At 41.3% G+C, this 23,659-nt stretch overlaps 2 protein-coding genes across 5 annotated transcripts; one reads left to right on the top strand and one right to left on the bottom strand.

Annotated features, from left to right (window-relative positions):
- The first annotated feature begins 305 nt into the window (after positions 1–305).
- Positions 306–18,334, top strand: grm6b (glutamate receptor, metabotropic 6b). Of its 4 annotated transcripts, XM_039612169.1 has the most exons (11): positions 306–411; positions 1,321–1,913; positions 7,558–7,774; positions 9,243–9,378; positions 9,539–9,693; positions 9,990–10,130; positions 10,212–10,412; positions 11,179–11,318; positions 12,370–12,993; positions 13,069–13,380; positions 16,698–18,334. In XM_039612169.1, exons 2-11 carry the CDS (start codon positions 1,377–1,379, stop codon positions 16,935–16,937), a joined length of 2,703 nt encoding a protein of 900 aa, XP_039468103.1. In that variant the 5' UTR covers positions 306–411; positions 1,321–1,376; the 3' UTR covers positions 16,938–18,334. The 4 variants fall into 4 exon arrangements, 3 of the variants coding, with proteins under 3 accessions (XP_039468103.1, XP_039468102.1, XP_039468104.1); XM_039612168.1 differs by lacking the exon at positions 306–411 and having other exon boundaries at positions 1,108–1,913; XM_039612170.1 differs by lacking the exons at positions 306–411; positions 1,321–1,913 and adding an exon at positions 3,087–3,154.
- LOC116314873 (TRAF-interacting protein) lies at positions 18,310–23,557 on the bottom strand. Its single transcript, XM_031733008.2, has 16 exons — positions 23,368–23,557; positions 23,023–23,141; positions 22,873–22,930; positions 22,695–22,778; positions 22,511–22,550; positions 22,285–22,412; positions 22,097–22,191; positions 21,749–21,862; positions 20,365–20,452; positions 20,180–20,269; positions 20,004–20,092; positions 19,743–19,898; positions 19,568–19,613; positions 19,352–19,450; positions 19,208–19,258; positions 18,310–19,011 (listed from the first exon to the last, which is right to left on the bottom strand). The coding sequence occupies exons 2-16, from the start codon at positions 23,118–23,120 to the stop codon at positions 18,904–18,906; spliced, it is 1,344 nt and encodes a 447-aa protein (XP_031588868.1). The 5' UTR covers positions 23,121–23,141; positions 23,368–23,557; the 3' UTR covers positions 18,310–18,903.
- Positions 23,558–23,659: the final 102 nt, after the last annotated feature.

The following is a 23,659-nucleotide window of genomic DNA, read 5'->3' as shown; positions in this document are numbered from 1 at the left end:
AGGCGCGCTCAAAGGGAAAAAGAACGAGAGAGAGGGAGTGTGTGTGAGAGGGCTTTTAAGGGATTTGGCGGTGATTTGTAGAATCTCACTGCTGTAATGTTGCACTTTTCTCTGATTCTCACATGATATTATACCCCCCCCTCCAAAAAAAAAGCTCCAGAACTCAGTGTTTTCATTTTGTTTTACTAAACCACAACAATTTTTTTTGTTGGACCATTGTTTTTAGAGTGTCTTTGGTTATTTTTGAGAGTGCACACAGACTGACTGAGATGACAGAGGATTTACGATCAGTCAGGAGAGGAGAGCCTTGCTTCCAGATATAATAATCACATTTTGGACCCTGGATGGAGGCCTGCGTGGAAGAGTTTGTGTGATGGACAAAATCAAGGCTGGTCCATGAAGAATGGGCAGGTAAGACTTATCTTCTTCCTTCTTCTCTATGAAGGAGTTAAAAAAATGTGATTAATGCAGCTTGTGGAAATTCAAATCATTCTTGTATTGATTGCATGTATATATATATATTTTTTTATTTTATAATCACGGTATAGCAGAGGTATTTTAAATATGAGTTTTTATCATTCTAAGAAAATGAAGTTATCCTGTAATTATTATTTAGAGCCTTGTGAAATTATAATTGTGATTTTTTTAAATGGAACGGGCTCAACTGATCATTGTGGATTTTGGCAGTGATCCTGATGCAGATATAATTAACCTGCTCCGGCTTTTGAAGCATGAAATGCGGTCAGGATTTAGTCAATGTTTTGTTCTGCAAAATTTATAGTGTTTTCCATCATCGCCTCTTTGCTCTTCATGATAAAAGCTTCCACTCTGTGTCATCCTGCATCTTGGCTAAAATCTGCTCTTCAGCCACAGGTTTTTTTTTAAGTGCACCTCCATCTATCGCTTATATTTTGTTCTTTCTCCTACGTTTTCCCAGCTCTGATTCAAAGCACAGGAAACGATGTTAGACTGTAGGTGCTTTTTCTGCATCGTTACACTTTGTTACCTAATAAGGGAATCACTGTTAGCATTGACTCTGCAGCGCTGCAGTTATCGTCCTTAAACATATCATAATTGCCATGAGGAATTAAAGAGAAATATTTATAAAATGATGCACGGGACACAGAATTTGACATTTTTATGCGTTTCAAGTCGGATGCTCTATTTAAATATTCAACCCAGACTGCTTCATGGACGTGGTGGATCCATAAATAGAATAGTTAATAAAGTAAACAGGAGAGGATAAAGTGTATGAAGCTTATACATGCTCTAACTTCAATAATAACCAGATGTTAACACCCCTTTTCTTAACTCCCTCAGGTGTCAAAGGTAGAGGGAGTGGCCCAGTGCTGTCAGTACCTCTGCTGGTCATCATCATGATATCAGAGGTCCTCTCATCCCATCAGTGCTCCTGGTTTGGTACGTCATATGGATACAAACCATGGCTTCGGTTGCTTTGGGTTCTACTGGTGGGTTTCAGTCCAGCCTCACGTGCCCAGCAGGGCACCCAGCCTCAGTCCATCAAAATCGAAGGCGACATCACCCTGGGTGGCCTCTTCCCTGTGCATTCTCGGGGTCCGGCTGGGGTACCCTGCGGAGAGATCAAGAGAGAGAAGGGGATCCATCGACTGGAGGCCATGCTCTATGCCTTGGACCAGATCAACAGCGATCCCGAGCTGCTGCCTAACATCACACTTGGGGCTCGGATCCTCGACACCTGCTCCAGAGACACGTATGCCCTGGAACAGTCGCTCACCTTTGTCCAGGCCCTCATCCAGAAGGACAACTCGGATGTGCGCTGCTCAAACGGAGAGCCTCCGATCATCCCAAAACCGGAGAGGGTGGTCGGGGTGATTGGTGCGTCTGGAAGTTCGGTGTCCATCATGGTGGCCAATGTACTCAGACTGTTTGCGGTGAGATTCCTTTAACCATCCTAGCTTTGTTAATCAGTGAAAGGGCAAAATATTTGGGACAGGGAATGTTTTGAGAATGTAAGCTGATAAAATGATCCCCTCACAATCTCTCCTGAATCTGTTCACAAAGAGGAAGCACGGTAGTTCCCATTCACTGGGTTTGGACTCTCAAGTCAGGAGAGACAATGACAATTAGTCTTAAGAAAACAAGTTTAACCAAACTGTGATCAGCTAACATTTCTTTCAGTCTTGCTTAATATTAACTACTGGAATCTTAAGGCATTTTTTTTTTTAAATTTACCGTTTTAGTGTTTCTCCTTTTGTGATACTTGCAAAATAAAGGTGAAAGTTTGACTCTTTGAAAGTATTAAAGCATCTAAAATCTTCACTCAGAAAGTGACTGAGGATCACAAACAGCACCGCCACATTTTAACCAGTCAGAAGCAACAAAAGGACCAGAAGCACTATGTTAAAAAAATGATTTACAGACATCAAGTCCGAGGACACTGTGCCAGAAAATGAGCAACTATATGGAATACATTCCTAATTTTAGGTTTGAGCAGCTTGCAGTGATATCAGTGACCAGCTGCGGCCAATAAACAGACGTACTATGTGCGAGAGCTCGCACTTGTGAAGTTAATTTATATAGCTGCACCTTCATTTCCTGCCTTAGTAGAGTTACAGTATTTGTGATTAGATCACTGCAGATTTAGGTCTTCTTTATTAAAATCTGAGATTGATTAAATCCCTCCTTAGAATATAATGTGGACCTTGGTCATCATTACATTCTGATGGAATTTATACTCTGGGTACTCTGAGCTCCAGGTACTCAAAGAGAAAGACATGAATGTGAGGTTAATTGATTGGATGTTAGGTTGATTGGCCGTAAGTGTTAATATGAGTGTGGATGTTTGTCTGCCCAGCCTGCACCCTGCCTTTGGTGTAGCCACCCCAGTACTTCCAGAACCCCTGAATTGGATTAGCAGTTAAGGAAAGGGTTGGACAAATGATAGATGAGGACGTTTGATACCAAAATATTATTGAGACACTTTATGTTTTTACCTAAAGAACTTACTGCTGCTCTACAGAGATAAACATCCCACCTCTTGATGATATTATAAAGCAGTGTAACTGAAACAGCTATGTGACCTGAATGAACCTGTGTATTGCTGCCTGTCAGAACGACACTTTTACAGGGTCGTGAATCCATTGTAATTGTTGGAATCTGCAGGCTAATCCAGGTAATTTTTTTTCTTTGACAGGTGATTGACCTTTAAACACTGATTACAGCGATTACACATTGTTTATAGCAATGATGGAACACTGAGTCTGTGCAAATCTAACATTTGAAGCAAGCCAGTAATACATAAAAATTGTAACAACCAGGCTGATGTGTTTGGTTGTTTCTGTTTTGGTAAATTCTGCAGTTAGTATCTGCCCTCTATCCAAGTTGCTCCACAACTTGGATAGAGGGCAGATATTAACTACAGAATTCACCAACTCCACTAAGCCCCTCTCAGCAGCTCAGGACCCTGGGCTCAAAATAGAGTGTCAGGGTAACAGGATGACAGTGGTTCTAGGATAGCAGCAATTTGTGACCAGTGTGAAGTAGATTTAGCTAAATAGTGCGTTTCCTCCTACCGTCCATATGTGCTGCTTTCCAGACCGCAAATGCTTCTAGTCTGACGTTCTTTACATATTCAACATCTGCTCATAACCAATACACTTTTTGTTGTAACCTGCACCAAATGCATCTTTATTTTAGTTTTTTTTTCTTTTTGCAATAGGTGAGCATAAATTATAAATTGTGTAAGGTATCTTATATGAGACTATTTTTAAATGATACATACAGCTTGCATTCATCGCGTTTTCTTTAATGAAGTTTTTATAAATTTTGCAAATACCTCTGAAGCAATTACGGAAGCGGTGGTGGGATTCATCGGGAAACTAGCGGATGATACCGTGGAGACAAAGACCATCACAACGTTTCCCAACCAGAAGCCGTGGGTGGATAAAACCATCCGCGACGCTCTGAGATCCCGCACCGCTGCCTACAACACGGGACTCGCGACGGGGGACATGGACCCGTACAAAGCCGCGTCTTATGACGTGCGGAAGGCGGTGAAAGAGGCGAAGCAGCGCTACGGGAGGAAACTAGAGTCACAACTCCAACAGAGTGACTCTAGGAGCCTGTGGCGGGGATTAAGGACAATAACGGACTATAAAGCACCAACAACCGGTTTGACGAACGCGGACGGGACTCTGGCAGACGAGCTGAACACTTTCTATGCTCGCTTCGAGGCTGCAGCTAAGGACTACAACGATGCTAGCGCTAGCGGCGCTAACGGCTGCAGACAGGAAGATACTGCCAACACCGGAAACGTGCTCGTCATCTCTGAGCATGACGTGAGGAGAGCCTTCAAGAGAGTGAACACCAGGAAAGCAGCAGGACCAGACGGCATCCCAGGTCGTATCCTCAGGGACTGCGCATACCAGCTAGCACCTGTGTTCACTGAGATATTCAACATCTCTTTATCTCAGTCGGTGATCCCCACATGCTTCAAGGAGTCCATCATTGTTCCTGTCCCGAAGAAACCCCACCCTGCTTCTCTCAATGACTATCGCCCTGTAGCCCTCACCTCAGTAGTGATGAAGTGCTTTGAACGCCTGGTCAGAGACTTCATCATTTCTTCACTACCAGACACACTGGACCCACTACAGTTCGCTTACCGTCCAAATCGTTCCACAGACGATGCCATCTCTCATCTCCTCCACACATCACTCACTCACCTGGACACTAGAAGGGGGAATTATGTTAAAATGCTCTTCATCGACTACAGCTCTGCATTTAATACCATAATCCCCTCCACACTCACCACCAAACTGGAGCACCTGGGACTCAGCTCATCTATGTGTCAGTGGATCTCCAACTTCCTAACTGGCAGACCACAGGCAGTAAGGATGGGCGGACATGTCTCAGCCTCCACCACTCTCAGCACTGGAGCCCCCCAGGGGTGTGTTCTGAGCCCCCTGCTGTACTCTTTGTACACATATGACTGTGTGGCCACTACCAGCTCCACCACCATCATCAAGTTTGCTGACGACACCGTCGTGGTGGGCCTTATCTCTGATAACAACGAGACGGCCTACTTGAAGGAGGTTAGGAATCTGGAGACCTGGTGCCAGAGGAACAACCTCCTTCTAAACGTCAGTAAAACAAAGGAGTTGATAGTGGACTTCAGTACTAAGCAGGAGAGGAACTACCAGACCCCGTCATCAACGAGTGCCCAGTGGAGAGTGGACAGCTTCAAATACCTCGGAGTTCACATCACGCAGGACCTGTCATGGTCCTGTCACATCAACACCATAGTGAAAAAGGCCCGACAGCGTCTCTACCACCTCAGACGCTTGAGAGACTTCCGACTGCCCTCCAAGGTGCTCAGGAACTTCTACACGTGCACCATAGAGAGCATCCTGACGGAAACATCTTAACCTGGTTCGGGAACAGCACCATGCAGGACAGACGAGCTCTACAGAGGGTTGTGCGATCAGCTGAGCGCACCATCCGCTCCGAGCTCCCTGACCTGCACTCAATCTACAGCAGGCGGTGCTGGACCAAGGCCAGGAAGATCGTGAAGGACCTCAGCCATCCCAACAACGGACTGTTCTCTCTGTTGAGGTCAGGAAAGCGATTCCGCTCCCTGAAGACCAACACAGAGAGACTGAGGAGGAGCTTCTTCCGCAGGCGATACGGTCTCTCAATCATCACACCACCACATAGAACGGACCCACATATATGGTTCTTACACACACACACTGGACAGTCTGGACTTTGTTTACACTTAATCACTTTAAGCATATTTGCACTGCACAAGACACCTACAATGTGGTTTGCACAACACTGGACATTATATTTCTCCATTTCCATTTAATACTTGTAAAATGCTGCTGTTATTGTATATATATTTATATTTCTTCATACATTCTTATATAATTCTATACTGTGTATTGTGTATTTTGCTGTACAGTTATTTTATTTTAAACTTTAATTCATATATATTTTATCTTATTCCTTCCCAGCTAAATTTACCCTTCATTCTAATTTGTGTTGTACAGTTATTTTATTTTCAACAAATTCATATATATATTTTATTTTATTCCTTCCTAGTTAAATTTACCCTTTTTAATTTTTATTTCCTATCTTATTCATAGCCTTTTCTTTTTTCCTTAGGTCACGAGCAGTTGTGTAAGCATTTCACTGCATATCGTACTGTGTATGACTGTGTATGTGACAAATAAAAATTTGAATTTGAAATTTGAATTTGATTTAACTCATTAATGTAACATGTTCATTGACAGTTAATATTTTAGGTCTAAACCCTTAATAATTCAAGGTTGTATAAAATAACTAACCCATTAATATAGCTTTCACAAACCCATTAAGATGCACCTGTAGGCAAATGTTCTATACTGACTCATTCCAGAGGGTCATAATTATATCCATGTTTGTCAGCCTCTTTATTCTATACCCGAGCTCAGTGTCTTGATGATTCAGTCTAGTTTGTTCAAATTACAGTGATAATTTTTTCTCAGCTTCACTTGTTTTGTGACTGTAAGCAGATTTCAGCAAGACTGGACTATAAGAGGACGCTTATGTTAGTGATAAGGCTTATTGATTTTAACAAGTGAATTGGTGCAGATGCTTCTGTGGGATTAATCCGGGAGAGGATTATGTGTTTGTCTTGCGCATTATAATTTGGCATGCAAACATCTGAGTGACTTTTCAGACAATGATACAGACTCCTCTGGACACTGATGATGTCACATGCCAGTCACTCTTACAAGGAGGTAGGAGAGGACAGGAAAGTTCACCAACCTGATTTCAGGATGTGGTCTGGACCACAGAGGCTGATCAGTACATCTGAGACTGACGGGGTTAACGCAGAGCAGCAAATGCAAGCTGCATGTGGCCACTAGAATTAAATGTATTGTATGGCTTACAGCTGAGAAATGCTAACCTTTCTCTAGGCTCCTGATCTCTGTCTCTCCCTCTGTGCTTAACGTAATTTGACTAAAACCACACTAATCCTTGCAGATAATCTGTGAAATGGTTCTCTCGGTCCTCTCTCCTTCTCCCTGTTGCTGCCCCTTGTGAATACCTTTATCTCTCGGTGCTCTCCAGAGAGGGCTGGATGTTAAGCCACGTTTGGGTGGACTGGCATTAGCAGGTTCAGGGTTGAGACTGTCGACATAAACTGTGTCATTAAAGATGTAGCACACCAACAAATTAAGCTTCCCATCCTTTTTCCCCCCTTTACTGCTCTGGTTCCCACCATCTGTACTCTACTGTGACGTTGGCTGTATCCTTAGCGCAAACCAGCTCTGGGCTTTTCAAGAGATGAACCCTCTATGATAGTCCAATTTTGGGATTTTAATGCACTGTGACTTGCCAGTACTACTGTGGGAGGCATCCATTTAAGGGCTTGCCTGTGAGTAAGTGGTGCATCATGCTCCTGACATGGTTCACTGCCTCTTGTCATCCCTTTTACCTTTGGATTCACATATTGGCCTAATAATCAGCACTGCTCATGTTTTCCATTTGACCCGACACTTTCACCACAAATGACCCATCCCTGTGTCTCAGATCCCCCAGATCAGCTATGCGTCGACTGCCCCAGAGCTGAGCGACAACAGCCGCTACGAGTTCTTCTCCCGTGTGGTGCCTCCTGACTCCTACCAGGCTCAGGCCATGGTGGACATAGTCAAGAACATGGGCTGGAACTATGTGTCCACGCTGGCATCTGAGGGCAACTACGGAGAGAGCGGAGTGGATGCCTTCCTCCAGATCTCCAGAGAAGCAGGTTGTGTGTCTGACTGCACTGACGTGAATCTGCCGTCACGACAATAAGGGATTACTCATTTGTGTTATTCCCCCTCATTAAAAGACAGGAAAGAGCAATGCTTTAATAAAATCATTTGTGCTTTTAAATCTATACGATGGGATGACCTGTTAGTCCTAATGTATTAGTGATCACATTTAATATGATCAAATTCACATACATCAGTGATTGACAGTATACAGACTCTAACAGCTTTGTCTACTGTCCATTACTTTATCCAGATGGAAATATCTCTATCTCGACTTCTGGATGGTTTGCCATAATATTTTATACATTGTATCTGAATGGTGAATCTAGATAAAATTCAGTCATTTATAATAATTTTAACTGGAGACAGACCATCTCGTGCATTTAGAGATATGGCTGCCCTGAAGAACAAGATTAAACCACAAGGTAACAGAGCTGCCAGAGTGCAGGCTGGTTACAACCATTTCATTCTATTGGGCGGTGAAATAATAATTAATAATAATTGAATGTCTTATGCATCCTTTGTTTGAAATTCACCTTTGCAATGTAAAAGAGAGGAAATGCCATGCAATAACAGGTAATCCATCTTTCAATATTCAAAAATGAATCATTTTGCATCTCAGCAACATGCAGTTATGTTTACAATGATGCACAGAGGAAGGCAACACTGGAGGTGAGGGCCTCTGTCTCCCTCTACACATCATTCTGCCTGTGGTTGCAGTGATATAACAGAATTTAACCAGGATGGGACAATAAGTTCTAAAGTGTGTGTGACACAGAAGTGCAGGTATAAAAAAAAAATCTGATTATCGACCCAAGGGAGCTTAGGGGAAAGCAGTGCATTATTATTTATGAGATTAATCATAATTTATATGCAAATTCAGAACACATGTTAATGACCATTGCTTTTTGAAATAATTAGTTAATACAACATAACATACCTTTCAGGTTTCATGTATTTTGAAACTGGGTTTTTTGGAGACCTTTTTCAGTATTTAACACAATTCGGTGAGATACATACTGAACTTGGAGAACAAAAACAAGCTGTCAATCTACTGGTGCTGGTATTGATCTGATACCAATAATAGCATTAATATTGATATTTGGATTGGTCCACCCAACTCTAGCCCAAAACAAAGAGCTGATACTGTGTGGTGGGTGCTGGGCTCAGTACAGCAGAACGGTTTGAATGTGTTCTTCCCATTCTGGAATTTACTAGGATTTGATCACATAATATTGTGCTTACAATAAGGATTTTCATGTTATGATATTATTGCTATTTTGACACATAGGTCTAAGCTCATTAATCTGCATAATTAGCAGACAAAAAAAACAACAACACCCAGCTAAGGACAAAACTTCCAGAGTCGTGGGAAAACCTAGCTACCTTTGCAACTGAGCTAATGTTGGCATGCTAACACTGCAAACACAAAAAGGGTGATTTTTTTTGTCTGTGACACAGGAGGACTGTGTATTGCACAGTCCATAAAGATACCACGAGAGCCCAGACCAGGGGAGTTTGATAAAATCATCAAGAGACTGATGGAGACCTCCAATGCTCGCGGGGTTATCATCTTTGCCAATGAAGATGACATCAAGTGAGTCATGCTCTTCTGCGTGGTGTGTTAGATACATGAAGTCTGCAAGATACTCACAAGGATGCTGTTTTACATTTAACTATGTAGTCTCCTGTTCTAACCACTCTGAGCAAAGAATGAAAGAAGAAATTTCATCATGATATATAACTGTATCTTTTAGACGGGTGTTGCAGGCTGCCAAAAAGGCCAACCTGACAGGCCACTTCCTATTTGTTGGATCGGATAGTTGGGGATCCAAAAACTCTGCGATTGAAGACCAGGAGGAGGTGGCTGAGGGTGCTGTCACCATCCTGCCTAAAAGAGCCTCCATTGACGGTAGGAAAATGTATTAAATGAGCCTTAAATCTAACTCTGAACAGCTGGATCCAATAAGCGTACCCACAGAACCCTGTGACATTGATAGATGAGTCTAATATCAATGCACCAAATAAAGGAAATTAACGATGGATAAGTCTGATATATCCCGATCTGATATTTCCAGCCTGTATAAATCCTGAAAAGTGACTTAGAGCCATATTTCAAAGGATTTTTTTTTTTACCATTATCTCTGCTCCAACATGTCAAGTCCTGTTATTTTAACTGTTTTAAAATTAAATGCGAAAACGATTCAGGGTTCGACCAGTACTTCACTTCGAGGTCGCTGGAGAACAACAGGAGAAACATCTGGTTTGCAGAATTCTGGGAGGATGACTTCAAGTGCAAACTAACTCGCCCTGGGATAAAATACGATCCTGGTAGAAGAAAATGTACAGGTAAGCAGGGAGCAGCAGCACCGAAAATAAAAAGTGTCACCTTATCTGACTTATGTATTGGTCATTTTTGTTGTCCGGCAGGTGAAGAAAGAATCAGCCGAGACTCTCAGTACGAACAGGAGGGCAAGGTGCAGTTTGTGATTGATGCTGTGTACGCCATGGCCCACGCCTTGCACAGCATGCACCTGGACCTCTGTGCTGGCTCCATGGGCGTGTGCGAAAAGATGGACCCCGTAGATGGACGCATGCTCCTCCAGTACATTCGCTCTGTAAACTTCAATGGTGAGCTTCCAACTTTCAGTCTGTTTTTCCGCACCTACCTTATGATATGTCTAGCTATTTAGATAAAAGAGTTTCATTTCGTTGCTGCTGGGGAGAGAAATGCTGCAAGGAGATCTTTTTGTTAGCAAAAGTCATGCTTTTCTAACTACCGCTCTCTGCCACTGGAGAGGTTTTAAAAAAGAAGCAAATTTAAAAGGGAACGCAGCGGAAGGGAGGTCGTGTTGAAAACTGAAGCTTTGAGATGTTTCTGCTAATGTGCCTAGCTGCAGAACACGGCGCATTTCTTCAAAGCACGTCCCCTCCCTTGGGCTGCGTCCTCGCTCTTCTCTATACACAACGAACCCGCTTTTCATCCTCATCTTTCATAAAAAATATTGCAGTTTGGAAAAAGGAAAAAAAAAGTGTCCTGTGAAAGCATCCTATTTATTGCGCTCCTCTTGCTGGATGACCTTGGCTTGTATGGAAGATTTTCTGATTGAGCGCCTGCAGGGACCCGAGAGGAACATTCAATCACGTTAGGGCAACAGAGGAGAGTGCACTGAAAGACTGTACTCGTGGAGGAGAGCCTTCACTAAAGAGCATCCTGCACTCAGCTTTCACATGATTGCACAAGACTGAAGTAAGCAATAAGCTGCATTCAACAGTGTGTGGGTGTTCTCTCTGCCGCTAAAGATGGGGGTGTTTTTCTCTGGCAGTTTGAATGCCTTCTGACTTTTTGCTTTCTTTTGATAGCGCATAGGTCATTTAGACTGTCTCCATCTAACAGGTAGCGCAGGAACTGGAGTGATGTTCAATGAGAATGGAGATGCTCCGGGTCGATATGACATCTTCCAGTACCAGATGTCCAATGTCAGCAATCCTGGCTACAAGAATATCGGCCAGTGGACAAACCATCTTCGCCTCAATGTAAATGTCTATTTTTACTACAGTTGTGGTACAGAGTGATATTCAGAAGTTCATTTCTTCCTGAGAGCTACATGAGAAGATGAGATATTAACTTAGTTTTGCATAAAAACTGGAAACTAAACTCTAGTTTAACAATATGTCTTGTTGTCCTGTTTTCCTCCCCTCACCCCCAAGTGGCTTTGGCAGATGGCTGCCCCTCTGTGATTCTGGTTCTGCTGGAGGTTTCTTCGTGCTGAAAGGAAGTTTTTCCTTCCCACTGTTGCCAAATGCTTGCTCATTGGGGGGCATCTAAATGTTGGCGTTTTTGCTCTATTATTGTACGGTCTTCACCTTAGAATATAAAGCAGCTTGAGGCAACTATTGTTGTGATTTGACACTATATAAATGAAACTGAACTGAAATTGAATTGCTGTGTCCAAAGCAAAACTAGAGAAAATTGCAGAAAGTTAATTCTGTTCATCTGGACTTCTCTGAGTGCTGATTACTGAAGGTGCCAAGCATCCAGTTCCCATGACCATGAAATTATTCAGTGCAAAAGCTGTACGTTTCTGCTAAAGTACAACCCGACACTTTGTTCTTTTTAGATGATATAGATACTTGCCTTTTCCAGTTTCTATGCTAAACCTTGCATTCAACAGATATGAAAGTGGCAAGAAAGTATAATTTTCAAAATTGCAAACTATCCTTTCATTGTAAGATTCCTTTTACTACAAGCTTTTTGCCAGATGGCTGAAAGCTACCTACAGAATAGATAGCTTCAGACAGAAAAAAGGCATCTTTTCCAAGATTCCCTACCTAGCATAGCGTAGCATTTGATTTTCTTTGTAGACCAAAACTAAAAATATGGTGACATGTGAGGGAATTTTTATTTGTGAAAGGTAATAAGTTAACAATTTTATTCTTTTTATGCCAGTTTACCTGGCTTTAATAGGCTTTAAGTGGTCGTGGAAGAAGCATTTCTTGAGGAGTTTTGTTTCACAGTTATTAGCCTTTTGTTAAGTCCCAGCCAGCTGTAATGTAGTAACACACTGTGTTTGTGCGTCCATTTCAGCCGGAGGAGATGCAGTGGTCGGGCGGTGACCGTAAAATTCCAGAGTCGGTGTGCAGTTTTCCCTGCGAGTCTGGCGAGAGGAAAAAGATGGTCAAGGGTGTTCCCTGCTGCTGGCACTGCGAGCTCTGTGATGGCTACCAGTATCTGCTGGATGAATTCACCTGTGACATGTGCCCATTCGACATGAGGCCCTTGGAGAACCGCACGGGATGCCGCCCTACACCAATCATCAAGCTGGAGTGGAGCTCTCCCTGGGCCATCATCCCCGTCTTCTTGGCCATCCTGGGCATCTTAGCAACCACCGGAGTCATTGTCACCTTCATCCGCTTCAATGACACACCCATTGTCCGGGCTTCTGGGAGAGAGCTCAGCTATGTGTTGCTTACAGGAATCTTCCTCATCTACCTCATCACCTTCTTCATGATTGCAGAGCCCAGTGTGGCAATATGCGCCTTCCGCCGCCTGTTTTTGGGGCTCGGGATGTGCATCAGCTACGCCGCCATGCTGACGAAGACCAACCGGATCTACCGCATCTTTGAACAGGGCAAGAAGTCGGTCACACCTCCTAAGTTTATCAGCCCCACCTCTCAGCTCATCATTACTTTTATACTCATCTCAGTGCAGGTAAGCTTATCAATGCTTCTCCGCCATAGACAAGTCAAAGCTCATGCAGCAGTCTAAAGCTCCTTTCCTCTACAGTTACTTGCGGTGTTCATCTGGTTTGGTGTGATGCCCCCACACACCATCATTGACTATGAAGAGCAGAAGCCTCCAAACCCAGAGTTTGCCCGTGGAATTCTCAAGTGCGACATGTCCGACCTTTCCCTCATACTGTGTCTGAGCTACAGTATTGTACTGATGATCACCTGCACAGTGTATGCCATTAAAAGCAGAGGAGTTCCTGAGACCTTCAATGAGGCCAAACCAATCGGCTTCACCATGTACACCACCTGCATCATCTGGCTGGCCTTTGTTCCCATCTTCTTTGGCACAGCGCAGTCTACAGAGAAGGTAGGAAATGTAACAAGGGCAGTGCAGGGTTTCCAAAATTCTGAAAACGTTCATACAAACAGGAAAGGCTAATGTGAATGTGGAGCGCATACACCACCAAACGTCAGGGAAAGTCTGGCAATGGAAAGCAGGCCGGCACAGAGAGAAAATAAACTTTGAGGGGGGGCATTTTACTTCCAAATGACAATGACGTGAAGAATACTGATAAGTGAAATACAAGTGAATTTTACAGGAGGGTTAACTGCAGCCTTAAAACATCCACCACAGGCCAACAAGTTTTATATCCTGAGAGTGAAGTTTTGATTACCTGAGTATTCAATTAACATCACTGGTTAATGAATTGTTACCTGCTTACTTTATGTAAAGCATGTAAGGTGAAAAATTTCCTGTTTTTTCCCTTTTAGATCCTTGCAAATTTATATGGATTTTGGTCCAACAATATAAATCAATTAGGTGAGAAAATGATCTGGTGATTTATTAGAGAATAAAAAAAGAGATTAAAAACTCCACGATATTTAGATAAAATATTGTACCTATAACATCAGTGCTTTTATTTGTCTGCCTTTATTTCATTATTTATTGATTTTGAAATATGAAAAGTAAAAATAATGAACATGACGCAATTAGGTTTTCCTGAAATTGAGTACAACAACCTACTAGCACATAACTGCATCACAGGTAATATCATAATTTCTGGGGCCAGCAAGTATTTTTAGATGTGAAATTTTATTTATGTTGCTGCTATCACTTTGTACATCTACTTAAAGTAAAGTTATGAATTATAATGGAGTATTAACTTGTGGTTTTTTAATTTGATGATACAAATCCAAATGATTTGGTGAGAATTTTCTCTTGCTGTGTTCAATTGGTTGAAAATTCAAGTTGTTTTCGCAGTAGTTCAATCAATAAGCAAATGATGGATTCACAGGTAAGCACAAAAATCAAGTGATGAAAAATTATAAGTAAGCCTAAATATAGTTACACACACACACACACACACACACACACACACACACACACACACACACACACACACACACACACACACACACACACACACACACACACACACACACACACAGTGATTACAGTTCCGATGATTGTGTTTTCAGGGAATTTTAACAACCTCTTTGGAGTAGGCCAACAGTTTTTGGAGGCAAGAAAAAACAAAAACAAAACCTTTATATGAGACATAGAATGGCAGGAAATTTTCAGATGATGATTTTCAGAGACTGATATAATAGCTTCAGCTCAAAAATAAATCTGTTTAGTAAAAATGTCACTTTTTAAAAGGACAAATGAATAGCTGAATTATTTCTGGCTGCTCTTTGTGTTGGGTTGGGACAAAAAGAGATTAAAAGAAATAATTTGACCCACTAAATGATAGGTCAATAAATTCTTCTGCATAGTCAAATTTGATCTTTTTCAAGAACATAATTAAATCTCGTTACATTACATAAGCAGTCCCTGAGCTCCACTTACAGTTAAAATAAACAGTATGCTGAATCGAGTTACGTAATGCACAGTAACACACTAACTGTAAGAAAGTAAATGAATCCCTCAGATGCTGAAAGTGAAATTTGAGTTTGTTGCCTGTCATATCGTATTTGCTTCCTGCTGTACTCGCAGGACATCCTGCTCCCACTGTACTGAGGGTTTCATTTAGCTTGTGGGCTATTTGCTGCCGTCACAAAGTACAAGACAGTTGGGGGGATATTTGAAAAATAGAGATGTGCTTTGGCTAATAGAGAGCTGTATTATGAACCAGTCAGGCTGAAACAATTACTGCCTGAGGTGCTTTCAAAGTCTTTTCACCTCTTCCAAATGGAAATGAAGTGAATTAAGAAAAGGAAAGGAGGTCAGATGTGCCGAGGGATGATAAGAAGCCCTCCTAGACCAATTCAGCCATCCCATTCAATTAATCATCACTTAGAAAAAGAGCTAAATATAGACCTTAACTTTTGTCTGGCTCATGAAAGTAGCGGCTGTTATGCTCCCATCACGTGTTGGAGGAGGTGATCTACCTGTGATGACTGTAATTACCTATGAAAGGACCATACAGTGATTCTCAGCTAGTCCTTCTGCTCGGGCCACATAACTACAGTCCACTTCACTCCTAAACAGTAAACAGCTCCTTTCATAAAGGGAGACGTCACTACAGGGACAAAAACATGTGAAAGATGATAAAAGGAGCTGTACTATATGGACATGAGCCAGGATGTGTTGCTGCTGAGGATATTATGCAACTTACGACCTATTTATGGCACAAAACATTTCTTATTTATGATACATGTGGTTTTATTTATTTATGACCTGTTTAGTTTTCTTGAATAATTAGGGTTTTTTTTTTTATAATTTATTGAAGGCAGATCTCAGAACAAGTCGCTCACTGTGATTATTGTCGGATGCATGCAAAAAAAGAAAAAAGGAAAAAAGGAGAAAGAGCAGCTAGATGTGGTCAAAGCCCATAAATAGAGGCTCTTTTCCTGACTTCATATACTAGATCATAAATCATTCATCAGGGGGAAAACACTGCCTTCCCTGCTTTGAGATGAAAAGGACTGCATTGTGACAGCGGAGATTACATGTACCCTGCCTTCTAAACTATCCTTGCTGCTGCATCCAGTATGCATGAAATTGGGACACACCACCTCCATTGGGCATTCAACTTTGACCCCTTGCTTCCTCTTGTGGGTCAGAACGGCAAAATATAATAAATTAAATAAAATTTTAAAGAGTTCTTGCTCACCTACTGGAAAATGCGAGTAGATGCAATAAGACATCTTGTTGTTTTGCGTTTATGTATAAATTATTGTGCCCAACAATACTTTTTGGGTTATTAAAAGAAATTATATTGCGGTACTGGAAATATATTACCATAGACTGTATATAACAGATGGATATAGCCATGGCAAGCTCACCTATGGATTTCTGGACTCTGTGTTTTGACCACACCATGTTGGGCTTTTTGGTGCCAGAATTGATCGTATTTGAACGAGAAGGTGAAGTAGTATCGGCTACAGCTAGCAAGTTTGGTTAGCCAGCAATGCACAGACTTGCGATTCTGTGCTAACTAATATACCTTTATTTATTTCAGTATGTGAGATTTTCCCAATACTTTTTCCATAATTAATGAATCATTATGGGCACTACTTTAACTTACTGGTTGAGGAGGCGCTCTTTCCTGCAAACCGTCAAATAAAGGCTAAAAGCACCAAAACAAAACAAAAAAATCTATAATTTTCTTGTTTTTAACACACTGTTAAAAACAAGTGTGTGTGGAAGGATGTTTCTGAACTCTTACGTCTCTGTTGCAGATGTTCATCCAAACCACCACTCTGACCGTGTCCATGAGCCTGAGCGCCACCGTATCCTTGGGCATGCTCTATATCCCCAAAGTCTACGTCATCATCTTCCACCCGGAGCAGAACGTCCAAAAGAGAAAGCGCAGCTTTAAAGCCGTGGTTCAGGCGGCTACCGTGACCACGCACCTGTCCCTGAAGTCGAACGACAAACAGAACGGAGAGTCCAAGGTCGAGCCTGACAGGTCACAGTGACGGGAATCAAAATGACAACTGAAGGCAACAAAGAAATGGTTTGCAAAGAGTGGGAAAAAATAGCATTTAATTAAGCTTTTTGGCTGGATTGTGTGTGTTTCTTTTTTGAATCCCCCCTTTTTATTTTGGATTGAAATACCAGCAAAAACATTTGTGGATTATGTTTCTTTTCACACTTATTTAGATAATCAAGAAAGTGAAAGCGCAAAAGAAACCTGAAAGGCTCACTCTACATCATCATGAGTTTGACAGCTTAGCAGGGGTATGGAAAGGATGCAGAGCCACTTTGAACGGACTTCAGAATGATCTACATATAGATGTGTTGACATGAAAATGGAAGACAATTAAAAACAATGTTAAGCTTAAATGGAGACCTTTGCTTAGCAGTAAGATGTATGCTTATGTCAAACCTCAATGAAACATCGCTGTTCACAGGCTGCATGGGCTATGTGTTTTACGTTTACACGAATGTTATTTATATGGGATGTTGTGACCTTTTCTTCTGCTTGCACTGGAAGGATGTAACTTTTAAAATGCCCCACCACGTCCTGTCATGACGACCCCCCAGGCTAGATACAACGAACCACAAAACTATAACCACTCACAGCTAAATCAATATCCAGTCACTAAGGAAACACAGCATTTAATTAGTCTTATCACTGCAATTATTTTGGCAGAGAATGGATTGCTTTTATTCTGGAAACTGAGTTCATGAGTGCACAAAGGATGCAAGTGATTGTGAACAGGATGCATTATCTTGTACTTGTTACTTTTCAGTTTTCCACGGTGGAAAACAATGGTTGGCATTTTCCCCAAATTGTTTGTCCAAATATCAAGCAAACTTGTATAAAGGTCAGTTTGTAAGGGCTGCATGCCAAAGCTGTAGACAGGCTACATTTATGTTAATGCATGGGAACTTCACAAGCAAGCTTCACCTCTTTTGGCTGCGTTCGATGTTGTTCCATGAAAGGTCCTCCATCTTAACCAGTTCTGCATTTCTGCAAACATTAAAATTCATTTGACATTGAAAACGGGGCAGAATGAGCAAAAAGCCCCAATTTTATGTTATTTTATTATTTTTTTGCAAGTATATTATTTGCAGCGTATTGTTTTTTTTGTTACTTGACCATGATGCACAACTCAGGTTTTGACCGATGTTTTTCTTGAGCCTTTTCCTGTTGTTCTGGCTTCTTCAGTATAAATGGATTCAGCATTCCTCACATGCAGGCAGTATCACTCACAACGCAGGCCGGCTGACAGGTTCATACCCTTATGTGAGAAAATTTTGTTTGTACTGCCCTCTGCAGGGCAGTCCAGGTCATTGACATGTTTGTGATTAAAAGTCGAGAGGAAATTGTCGATTGCAAAAGAATCTTAATAAAAAATATTGTTTATTATTTGAGTTGGTTTACATCCAGCACGACAATTAAATCTAAAAGAAAAAATACCTACAGTAACTCCACATGTAGGTTAGTCAGGGAAAACAGTGAAAAATAGCAAAGCATTTCAAAGACTTTTTTTTTTAAATGATAAAGATTTTTGTTTGCCACACTGAAAAAGCAAACGGGGAATAAATAACAACAACAAAAAAAAAGTATGGCATTAGACACTGACCCAGAATTTCATAATCATCGCAACCCTCACAGTCGAATTTCTCAAGTAGCTGTTTCTCTCTCACAAACAAATACACACTCCCACAGAACTACGAGGCTTCAAAACCTAAGACACTGCCTACACAAACAAATTCATATCAGCACAAAAAATAAATGTACAGCAGGGTTTGCTGTTCACCCAAATGTCAGCATTTGTCATTTCTTTTAGATAAAAGTTCATTCGCAAATGCTTTTTTGGTGTTGAGTGGCAAAAACAAACAAATTTAAAAAACCCACAGCCAGGTTCTCTGTTTTAGAGCAGCGCCAACATGCTTCTTTACACAAGTCAGTGTCTTGACCTCTGACACCAAAATTTACTCGAGGAAGTCGTCCAGGGTCAGGCAAGTGGCGGTCTTGGATGGGGGCCGTGTTACCTTTTTCCTTTTAGCTTTCACCAGTGGACGAATCTGTGACAAAGGAGACTGGAGGTGGAGCGCTTGGTTAAGGATCGATGCGACCTACATTTATCTCGTGGTTATAAATAACATCCATCTGAAGCCAGACAGTGCTCCCTGGCTCTTACATATATACAAACACACACATCAAACATTCTTCAGTGAACCTCAAACGCTAGAAGACAAGTAACATATGCAGAATCACTAATGACAAAAAGGATACAGGCTGGATGAATTTAGTTCGCCCTCCTAATCCGTCATAACCAGTTCTGACCTGAAACACAAAAACATTTTTCCCCCTTCAACAAAACACTGATGATGACAAAATGGGACATGGAAACAGTTTGAGAGAGTCGGCTGTGCTTACAGCTCCAGGCTTCCTCTGAGGCTCCAACATGCTGCCAAAGGTTTTCTTCCTGAAGAGGAGGGAGTTCCTTAAAAAAGGGTCCAGATCTTCATCGCGATTCTGAGAAACAAAAAATAAATAAACATAAAACAATAAAATAAATAAATTCACTGAAAAATAAAAACAAATTATATATAGATCAGTTATTTAATGATGCATTTATTAGAAGAAGGCTACCTTGCTTAAAGCTGACGTTTTCTCACTGTGTTTGGATACAGACGTTCTGAAAAATCAACACTTCCAGTTTATACTTTGTCACAAAAACACAATTTTAAGAGGAAAGAGCAGATGGATTTCAAACTACTCTAAAAACAAAAGAAAACATTTCCACACTGAGCGACACGACTCTTACACGGGTGGATCGAGACGCATTTTCTTCAGGGGAACCCGCATTGGTCTCTTGGCCCCGTCGTCTGGCGTAGTGATGTCGTAGGTCATGTTGAGGTCAATGTCCTCGCTATCTGCTGGATGGTGGAGGCGAGGCTGCTTCAGCTCCAGTGGGGCAGGGCTGACGGGAAGGCAGCAACAAGTGCGTGAGCGCATAAAGCAAATGCATTCTTAAGCATCCTGTCAAAAGCATGAGGAGACTGAAGTCCCACAGCTGGAGACGCACCTTTCAAAGATGAGCCGACTGACGGCTTCGTTTGTCCTCGTTGGTGTGCTCAGAGATTTCTGAAGAAACTCCACTTTCTTCTTCAGGCTCTGTGGACAGGTTGCACACAGAAATCACAACCATGCACATCCGACATATAAACACAAATAAACACATATTTGTTTGATCTGCCTTACAGAGATTTCTTTGTCAGCACAGGCCAGATCGCTCTGCAGAGACTTCATGTCCTCTTTGGTCTGATTCACCTCTATTGTAGCTTTTTGTAACTGAAATAACAAACACCAAAGAGCACTTGAACCCAAAGATTCTGCACTGAAGACCCATTTCTTATTGGTGAGGCGATCTGCTTATGTCAAATTACCTTGTTGTTTGAGGACAGCACTTCTCTCTTCAGCTTCTCACACATATCATTTGAAGCCTTCAAAGTTCCTTTGAGGTTATCGTACTCTCTGAGAAAGGAAGAAAGGAGATCAGTAGTAAATACTGAGCAGATGCTGTGGTCATTAGAACTAAATACCTGAACAAACCGCTCCAAAAGAAGTACTTTCAAACACACAAATGTAGTCCTTCTAGGTCAACTTATAAAAAGATTCTGGAACATATTTCACATATGCATCTGAAACATATTTCACAAAAGCTCAAATTTACAGGAGAAAGGGAAAAAAAGTGCTAGAAAACCCTTTGGAATTTCCAGAATTTCTGATTATTCATACAAGTGGTATGATCTTCATCTGGGTCACAAATATAGACAAGCATACAATCTGATTAAACTAACACCACAAACAGCTCCATATTTCACATCTTTATAGAACACACTGAGTAATTATTCAAAGTACAGGCAGCAAAAATGTGAGAGAACCCTTGAATTTAATGACTTATAGAAACAACACCTAACAGACATTTTCTGATGCAACACAAGAGACTTTAAGAGAAATATTCAACCCTTCCTCTCTGCAAAACTATTTCAGTATTAACTAATAAGCCCTCGACAGCAAGGGTCAACACCAAGGGTAAACCTGAAACAACTTATTAAGTATAATTTAACCTGCCTAATTTAACCTTCGAACAAAAAGAAAAATACAATAATTACAATCAAATGTATATTTCATGTAAAAGCTACACAAAACCGTTTTTAATCCCGATTTGAAGTAACTAATGGATTCTGCACACTGGAGGTGTGAGGGGAGTTTATTCCACAACACTAAATGCTACCTCACCTTGTTTGGTTCTAGCCCTAGGAATATTAAAGTAAGCCTGTTCCTGAGGACCTAAGAGGTCTAGAAGCCTTCTTTTACACACAGGAAGCCATGCAATGATTTCAAAACTGCTGTAATATGATCCATTTTCCTGGTGCTGGTCAGGACTCTGGCAGCAACCAGTAAAACTTTAGTCTACTGAAAAGAAATGCACAAATAAGCTTTTCAAAATCTTTCTTTGCCACAATTTTTGCAATATTTTTAAGATGGTACTCGGCCGATTTAGTAATAGTCTCTATATGACTATTAAAATTCAGATCAGCGTCCATAACTACGCTGAGATTTTTTTAACCTGATTTGTAGTTTCGAGTTTTACTAACTGAAGTTGGGAAAACTTCAAGCCTGAGTGACATCATCAGTGTTCACACATATACACCCCCCCCCCCCAAACAAACAAACAAACAAACAAACAAACAAAAAAACAGAATAAGCAACAAACGCCATCCACTCTAAATAAATAAATAAATAAATAAATAAAATCACACTTACTTTTTCAGAGAGATGCAGTAGATAGAGAGCTGCTCCACTGCTGCCTGGCTGATACCCATATCTGTGATCATGGACTCAACCTCTGCTCTCTGGCCCTGTAACAACACATCCAAGCTGAGGAGAAAACAATGCGCAGAGTGAATATGATGCTCTTCTACAATGAAGACAATCACAGGACCATATGCACATATTTCATATCATTAGAGCTGTAGTATAAGATTCAGGTTTGCAGTTGTCCAAATGCATTGGTATAAGTTTGCGCACTTGTCAAAGATCATCTTAAACAATCTTTATCTTTTCCTCCACAATCACAGGAACTTGAATATAATAACAATGGGCTGCAGATACCTTTCAAATGTTTTCAACTTGGTCCTCAATCTCCGGACTTCTTCCTTGGCAGCCTGAACTTCATTTTGTTGCGTCTCCAAGTATGACATCTGTGTCTGTGAGACGTTAGAACATAATATTAGTTGCAGTGACGGTGAATCAGTGTGGATATTGCGGATTTTAAACACTGAAGAACAGAGAGCTCATACTTTGAGGGCAGAACAAAGCATATCCTTTTCTTTAATCTCCTTCCGCAAACTGTCTAGGTCTCGCCTCTGCTTGTCCATGGAGTCCTTTAAACTCTCCACCATCTTCTGTTTGTCCCGCAAGTCTCGCTCTACAAATTGACCAGACAGATGATCAATCTAGTGCTGCCTGCTTCCTTACAATCTAGCATAACCTTGTAACAGCTGTACTCAGAATTTAATTTCTCACCTTTAGAGCTCAGAATTGCCTTCACTCTATCAACCTCATTCTGCAAAAAAGAGAAGAAATACAATCAGAAAAAAGATAACGCCCTAAATCAAATCCAAACAGTCGCAATAGGAAAGACCACGTGTAGGTTCTGTTTTAGATGCCAGAAGGCATGAAGAGTTTTATATTGCTGTAGGATTGGCACCTGTAAGCTTTCCGGGTCAGCCGTGCTCTCCTCCTCTCCACCAATGTCAAAGAAGAGCTTGCTGATAATGTGCCTGGTGCTGACCTACACACAAACATGAAAATGTCATTGATCTTTCCTTTGTAATTCAACTTGCCACGGTCTGTGCTGGTAGTTTGACAATGTAACGTTACTGTACCTGTTTCCTACACTGTGGGCAGGTTTTTGTAGGGGCTGTCTGAAACCACTGAAGAAGACTAGAAGAAAAAGAGGGGAAAGAAAATAAGTTAAAAGATGCCATGAACTGAAAAAAGTTGTTTTGTTCAGATATGAGTTTGTGCATAGTTACCATTCATAATGGAAAGTGTGTCCGCAGTGAATGGCAGCAACATCTCTGGAGTGATCGAAGAAATCCGAGCAAATAGTGCAATATGCTCGAATAGGCATCTTACCGGCACAACGATCACCCTGTTTTGGAAACAGCGTACGACATTGTTAAAAACAGTGAAATACACATCGTGATATTCACTCCCTGATCATAATAAGCGTTACATAATAGTTGTAGGCTAAAACAGTTAGCACTGGCTAATGTCAGTGGGCCTTACTATTCCGCTACCCTCGTTAAGCCTCGTTAAGCAGCTACATGTAGATAACCAATGTTAGCCGTAGCCTTATCGTGAGTTGTCATACTTACCAAACACAGATATCAAGTTACTGCATAATCCTTCGTTATAAACTGAAGCATCACCAATTGTACATGAAAATTTTCATTGTACACACATAAAGTGAGATAATTTAGACAAGAGCCTTTCAAGCTAACACAAACACAATGGTAACTCCATTGCTGCCCAGTTTCCCCGCTGCACGTTCAAACCAAAGCTCCGCCCCTTACGGCGCGTTCGTATACAAACGGAACATAAATGAGCTGTTAGAATCTACGCCAACGTATTTTGTATTAAAATTTAGCTCAGTCGCTATAAACGTTT

Source organism: Oreochromis aureus, linkage group 5 (assembly GCF_013358895.1).
Source record: "Oreochromis aureus strain Israel breed Guangdong linkage group 5, ZZ_aureus, whole genome shotgun sequence".
Classification (NCBI taxonomy): domain Eukaryota; kingdom Metazoa; phylum Chordata; class Actinopteri; order Cichliformes; family Cichlidae; genus Oreochromis; species Oreochromis aureus.
The sequence above is the reverse complement of the archived record's forward strand: the minus strand, read 5'-3'. Positions and strand labels throughout refer to the sequence as shown.

Coding starts and splice junctions, on each gene's coding strand:
- grm6b (XM_039612168.1), top strand. CDS start 1,290: ATGTTAACACCCCTTTTCTTAACTCCCTCAGGTGTCAAAGGTAGAGGG. Junction 7,775..9,242: donor CCAGATCTCCAGAGAAGCAG/GTTGTGTGTCTG, acceptor TCTGTGACACAG/GAGGACTGTGTATTGCACAG. Junction 13,381..16,697: donor CAGCGCAGTCTACAGAGAAG/GTAGGAAATGTA, acceptor TCTCTGTTGCAG/ATGTTCATCCAAACCACCAC.
- LOC116314873 (XM_031733008.2), bottom strand. CDS start 23,120: ATGCCTATTCGAGCATATTGCACTATTTGCTCGGATTTCTTCGATCAC. Junction 22,931..23,022: donor CACACTTTCCATTATGAATG/GTAACTATGCAC, acceptor TTTTTCTTCTAG/TCTTCTTCAGTGGTTTCAGA. Junction 19,259..19,351: donor CTCAGAGGAAGCCTGGAGCT/GTAAGCACAGCC, acceptor TTTGTGTTTCAG/GTCAGAACTGGTTATGACGG.